At 38.4% G+C, this 7,217-nt stretch overlaps 1 protein-coding gene across 2 annotated transcripts in view; it reads right to left on the bottom strand.

Annotated features, from left to right (window-relative positions):
- stx18 (syntaxin 18) overlaps nt 1-3,438 on the bottom strand; it is an 8,601-nt gene extending 5,163 nt beyond the window's left edge. The window contains exon 1 of one of the 2 annotated variants that reach the window (XM_016559652.1): nt 3,199-3,438. In XM_016559652.1, the coding sequence (XP_016415138.1) occupies nt 3,199-3,357 (159 nt within the window). In that variant the 5' untranslated portion in view covers nt 3,358-3,438. The remainder of the gene's footprint in view (nt 1-3,198) is intronic. The other variant, XM_016559642.1, reaches the window with a different exon arrangement.
- Nucleotides 3,439-7,217: the final 3,779 nt, after the last annotated feature.

Raw genomic sequence — 7,217 nt, 5'->3', positions numbered from 1 at the left:
CCCAGTAAAAATCGCGTTCGGGGGGGTAAAATACAATTTTTTTTGGTGGGGTTCTCCTGGTACAATTCACATTCCAGTGCCTAAATATCACGTTATTGGGGTCGCTTCAACCTGCTGACATAAAACACAACCGGCGGCAATCGCGGATTTGGCAACACTTGCCTGCAAACTACGTTTCATATAACTCCTCCCCGAACTTCCCGCTGCCCTGTATCTTGGTCTCTCATTGGCTGTAGGTCATCGCCGATGTGTTTTTCAGTCAGAACTCATTTCACACAGTGTGATTGTGAATCGCCGACAGCTCCATATATTTAGCATGCCAAATATTTCACGGGCGTCTGCGACCTGTCGGCGATTCCCTCAGATCGCGTCTTTGATAATTCACACTGCGTGATTGTCACTCGCGTGAACGAGCACCGATTTCCCTCCGATTTCGGGCATTTGTCGGCGATTTCGCAAAACCTGTCGGCGAGTGAAAAATCGGGCTAAAATCGTGGTGTGAACTCGGCATTAAGGAGACAGTCTGCCTGGCTGCATTTAATCTCATTATCAGAGACCCTCCGTTTACCTCTCTCTCACACACACACACACACACACACACACACACACACACACACACGGCGCGAGTGTAGGATTGTGTTTAGTCACGCGTCCGTTCTCTTTCGCTCGGACCGCGTCTCCATGGAGACCGATAGCGATCACCGGTGACGGGTTCGGGTCGGTTCAGTTTCCACTCGAGGGAGGAATCGGTACAATGCTCTCTTTATGAGCCCGACAGACGCTTTATGATGTTCCACTTTATTATTGGTCTTCAGAAAGCTCAGGATTAAAGGAGACGAGTTTAGCACGGAGTACTTAAACACGAGTCACACCGACTGACAAACCACGGATTACTCACGCGCTCGTTCATCTCAAAAACAATCAAAGTAAAACGGGTCTAAATGCGTTTACAGTTCGCTCACTGAACGAATTTACCCTGAAAGGTCAAAGAGTTAGTGTTAATTGTGCTGAGCTGATTAAAGTGATTCACTGTTTACAAAAGATTAATTCAGACCCCAGCGCGCGCTGCCTGAAGAGCACACAGACTGAGCTGAGCTAATGAGCTAATGAGCTAATCTCGTGTGGAGGCTTTACTCAGACCTGCAGCAGAGCTCGGACTCAGTGCTGTGAGGGTTTGCATTAAACCGGGGACTTTTCCGAGTTCAGTGGTCAAAACATCACCGAAACCGCACTTCTGATTATCTACAAAAATAAAAAACGGAGGAAAACTGCTTTTGTTTTTTTGAATTGTTGTGGCTTCCACATAACTAATAATTACAGTGATGTTTGAGGATCAAACTTACCCTAGTTTTTAATACAATTCACCAAAAATCACACTATGAAAAATAGCAAACATATTAAAACAGTATTATAACAAAATTATGGCTTTACAAAAACACATTAAATATAAACGTGATGAATATGATAAATAAAACTATTGAACAAATGCGTTTAATATTTTCTAACTGCATTTTCACAAACTGTGAGTATAAAGCAAATATAACTTTTCAAATTTTATGTTTATGCTTTTTTTTGGAAGTGGATTTTTTCTATCCCTAATCAGGCGTATTATTTAGCATTTTAGGCTCATTTTGACCAGAAAGTGATGAAATGTAACTGTGCAAGTGTAATCGATTAGTTTATTATTGATGTCGGAGTTGCCCGGAAAGCTAGTGATAACTGAACAAAAGCTCACAGGTTTCACTATCCTCAAATCAAATTCATAGTTATATTAATAAATATTACTCAACTACTATAAATATATCCAACTTTATCCACACTCACATACAACGATATATAGCTAGTTAACGAAAATAACTCTCTGGGCGATAATATAGGTACATTTTGCAACGATATAAACAATCATGCAAATTTATTAATTTTTTTTTTAGTTCAGCCAAAACTGAAGATTAGCTGAAAATGTGTTCACCCTCAGTCCATCCCAGATCAGGATGAGTTTGTTTCTTCATCAGGTTTGTAGAAATGTAGCATTGCATCAGTGTCTCAGCAATGGATGCTCTGCAGTGAATGGGTGCCGTCAGAATGAGAGTCCAAACAGCTGATAAAAACATCACAATAATCCACAAGTAATCCACAGCACTCCAGTCCATCAGTTAACATCTGGAGAAGACAAAAGCTGAGACAAATCCAGCATTAAGATGCTTTAAGGGACTCTCATTCTGACGGCACCCATTCACTGCAGAGCATCCATTGCTGAGACACTGATGCAGTGCTACATTTCTCCAAACCTGATGAAGAAACAAACTCATCCTGATCTCGGATGAACTGAGGGTGAACACATTTTCAGCAAACTGTCATGTTCGGTGGTGAATCCCCAAAGACACGGTGAAACTGGCGTGTTTGCTCTTGATGAGAATACAGTTTCGGCTTCGTCAGTCCAGCACAAGAACAGACCTGGTTTATTTTTCTTCTCTGTTTGTCTCTGTCCTTGGCTCCTGGACATCTGCTGGGCATTAGAGCCGCGGCTGCTGACTAATTTAATATTTGCTCTGTTTTGATCTTCCACCTCTAATCAGCGGCCGTCTGGGATCAGCTTTCTGAGAGAACCCGTTCGAAAGCTGAATGCTAATGTTATTGCAGCATGTTTGTGGAATCGAAGCGGCTCCGGAGCATAGCTGAGCACAGAGCTTCAGAAACACAAGATCAGATCACACTGGGAAATAAACCAGACATGCACTTTCAGTACATGACCAAAAACACTGAGACCGTTCTCTAAATATCTTCTTTTCTGTTTCACGGGTGAAGGAAAGGCAAGTAAACTGATATAAACTGAGTAAACTGAGTCTCGATATAAAGTAGGTGGAAAAAAGCTTTTTACAAAAACAAATGCAGCTGTAAAAACATGAAGATTACACTGAATGTGTTCATTTCTGATCTGAATGTGCGCAAATACTTCAGATGCACGTCTGACTTCTGTTCTTCAGGCATTTGGCATGAGAAGCTCTGATAATATACACTATATGAATAATAACCAATATAATATAATAATGCAGGAGGAGTAACAAATGAAAGATATTAACGATTTCTCAACTGTCCCAATATAAATGTAGATAGAATAGTATTTGATTTAGTGCTTTACATTAATGACAGATTATAGCGAAGTCATTTCTGCGTTCTGTGAATGTTGTTGTGTCTCACCACTTCTCTGGCTCTCCCGCTGAAGCTGTCTCTCGCTCTCGGTCTCTTCGCTCCGCCGGTCTCGTCTCTGCTGGAGGAGTCGAGCAGTCCGAGCGCTTTATTCCGCGTTTTCACCGTTTTCACGCTCGCTTTGAATAACAGTGTTATATCGGCAGCCATGACTGACACGTCGCCGCTCTGACGTCACCCGCCGGCGACACGCGCGCAGAGAACGGAAGCACGTGTTCCCATGGATACGCAACGCGTTCGGAGCAGTATATACTGCACGCTTACGCTCTGTCTGCAGTAGTGTAGTAGTATTCTAGTATGCTGTGGCGTGTCAACACATCTCAGGGTTTCTGCGGGCCTTAAAAGGGTGTTAAAAGTATTCGCCCTTCCACAAATTAAGGCCTTTAAAAGGTCTACAATATATAAAGTCACGGATTTAAATGTTGCATGCACTGCAAAAAATACAAAATAAATTACAAACAAGAATATCTTCCTCATAGGGGTGTACAGTGTTGCCAACATAGCAATTTTGTTGCTAAATTTAGCAACTTTTCACACTACACTAGCAACTTTTTCTTCCAAAAGCACCTAGCAACAAATTTAGCTATTTTTACATTTTATTTGGCTACTTATTCATTATTCATTATCCATTGTAACCCTGTAATCCGAAAACACAAAATACAATGCGTAATTTAAAATGCAGGTAAAAAACCTGTGAAAAATCAATACGGAAAATTCCTTCATATTAACATAGTAGATTGTGCCCTAGTAAAGAAACTTAAATTGTAAGCCCTAATTGTTCAAAAATGTGTAAGTGTGCAATAATCCAATGTTGTATTTAAAAATACAGTTATTTATATTTTAATATTATATTACATTATATTATTTTACGAACAAATCTAAATTAACATATATAAAAAAAATGTTTGCTGAGATTTGATGTAGTGACAATTTGCGTCATAATTACGTAATGATGTCATCGTGTAATGACATCACAACGTCATTTAGCAACAAATTGACCTTCCTTTAGCAGCTTCCCCTGGAAATGAGTCGGCAACACTGGGGGTGTAACGATTCTCTCGTTTTCTCGATGCATCGATCACACACCCTGACGATGCAATGCATCGATCTTGAAACATGATTTTTGAATCGCCGATTTCAGACAGTAATCGATTTAAAACGCTAAGAATCGAATGAATCGCGATTTCTATAGCGACTCAATGCTTTCAAAATATATCCACATTAAATGACTGCAAGCAGGAATGAATGGAGAGCTTGAGCAGTGTTGCTCGCTGATCTCTGAGGACTCGTGGCTAGTTATGCTAAAGTGAAGTAGCTTTGCTTTTCTGTAGTTATTCAGTGGCTCTCGGTCACACCGACATTACCCGAGCAGTCGAAGGCTGAGCATTTACTGCATGGACGGAGCAGAAATGTGTCTGAAGCATACACACAGTTCCATTGAATGATAAATGTGTTTTAACAATGTCGTTGGACCGAGTGTATGAAGGAAACTGTTAAAATAACCACAGCATTAACAACAACCTTGAAATAAGAGCGCGAGGTTCATCTGATAATCAGATGCGTGAATAGCTTCGTTGCTATAGCAACAGACATCTTTTCTCTCAGGATCATCATTGGCTGATGGAGAGGAAGAGTTAAACTCTATAGCATTCTATTTTATGAAAATGAGATACAAGTGTTGGCACTGAAAGAGAAGTGATCTCGCGCTCATAGACCTGCAGGCTATACCTGCAGCTAATCTGAATAAAAAGCAGAATGAACTGATGAAACGTTAAGACAATAAACACATAAATAAATACAATTTATGAATGATTCAGTGCTAATGGACATATCATTTAGCACAGTACAGAAACTATAAAGTATATGTTCTACCTTATTCTGTGCAGAAAATTTAAATAATTGTTTGTAGTATATAAAACAATCATAAAACTGCCGTTATGAAAAAATTATAGATTACAAATGATTGATTATTGTCCAGCAGTGTATTTGATTTCTTCTAGCAAATTCAAAGTAAGAGATAAGAAAATAATTCCTTGTAAAAAAATAAATAAATAAATAATAATACATACATACATTAAATTATTGTATTTGGCATTTCTGTCACTTCTGAAATGATGGCTGCGCCCCTGGTGTGACAAAATATTAGCCTTTATATAATACTTTCAAAGCTCTTTTTTAAAATCTTGGCTTACATGAATTTCTACACATGCCATAGCATCATTAATAGCATCTAACAATGCACAACAGTGTTTTATGTTTCTCTCTGACCTATGGTTCTGTAACTATAAAGGCTGCTGTGTAATTTGCCCCCTGACGAAGCATTTAAAGAATCCTGTGCATGCACTTAAAGAATGCAGAATCGAATCGTTAATCGAATCGAATCAAATTTAATTGTGAACCGAATCGAATTGAATCGTTCTGAATTTTGTCATGCCATAGCATCATTAAACTAGCATCTAACAATAGACAAAAGTGTTTTTTTTTTTCTCTAACCTATGGTTCTGTAACTATAAAGGCTGCTGTGTAATTTGCCCCCTGACGAAGCATTTAAAGAATCCTGTGCATGCACTTAAAGAATGCAGAATCGAATCGTGAATCAAATCGAATCGAATTTAATTGTGAATCGAATCGAATTGAATCGTTCTTGAATCGAATCGAATCGCTGTCTACCCAAAGATTCGCAGCCCTAGTTCCTCAGTATTTCAGTCTTGTTTTCCAGTACAAATACCTAAACATCCTTCAATCAAGACGCATTTACTGGAGATGCAAAAATTGAAGAAATTAAATCTTGTAAAAAAAAAAATGAAGAAAATTAATTGAGTTTATGCTTAAAACAAGAACAAATATCTGTTAATGGGGAATTAAAACTTGTTTGCCCTTTGATTATTTTTTCTGACCCACTGGCTGATATTTGTTCTGGTTTTAATCATAAACTCACTAAATTTTGTAGAATTTTTTCAGAAAACAAGACTTCTTTATGTAATTTTACTTCTTAATGAAATGTATCCTGATTTAGGAATCTTCTAGATCTTTTAGACATTAGCACTGGAGAACAAGACAGAAATACTGAAGAACATCATTTTCTGCAGTGCTACAGAAGTTATTTCCATAGTTTGTGAGCAGAGATGTTCGGACCTGTTGTGTGTGTGTAAAATGCATTAAAAAGTAACTAATGGACATCTATCTGGATTATTTTTGTTTTAGCTTTGAAGCACTGCGTCAGAAAAGAGGCTCTTTCACAGTAATGTAGTAGTCATACTCAATCTGTGCAGCTGAAGCAGTTTACATCAAAGCCTTCATATGTTACTACTGGGGTTCCCCAGGGCTCAGTTTTGGGTCCTCTCTTATTTATTATTTATCTTTTACCTCTTGGTAATATTTTTAAGAAGTTTGGTATTCAGTTTCACTGCTATGTTGATGACACGAGTCCTGATGATTTGAGAAGGCTAAACTGATCAAACATAGGCTATGATCAGCTCACTGTCTGCTGCTGGCCTTTACTTAAAAAAAAAACGTACATATTAACGAACAAAAAATGCTCCAAACGTTTTTCTAAATTTACTTTATAAAAAAACTAAACTAAATATAATCACTTTTCCATTACATACAAAACTGAACTATTTTAATAGCTGAAACAGTAGTATAAGCTTTTTTTGGGAAAAGGGGAAAAAGACGGGCTAGGGCCTATATTTGAGACCCGTGCAGGGCTCTAATCCACTTCATCCAACGCTGTTTTGTTCTCATCTGTGAGCATGCTCTTGATATATGTATTTTACCATTTTGTTGAGTTTAAAACGTATGACACATTCGTCCTGCTCTCACTGATCATTTGAGAGCAATACCCCCCCCACACACAACATGAAAGAAATCATAACATGTAAAGAAAAATAAATTATAACATGTACATGAAAATGTAGAAACATTGGACACAACTATGGGGCACCATTGTGCAGCAGCAAGCATCACAACAAAAAAGGAACCTCAAGGTTGATCTAGGAAAATGTGTGCAA

Source organism: Sinocyclocheilus rhinocerous, unplaced genomic scaffold (genome assembly GCF_001515625.1).
Source record: "Sinocyclocheilus rhinocerous isolate Xijiao unplaced genomic scaffold, SAMN03320098_v1.1 scaffold5878, whole genome shotgun sequence".
Taxonomy (NCBI): domain Eukaryota; kingdom Metazoa; phylum Chordata; class Actinopteri; order Cypriniformes; family Cyprinidae; genus Sinocyclocheilus; species Sinocyclocheilus rhinocerous.
This window is presented reverse-complemented; position numbering and strand designations above follow the sequence as displayed.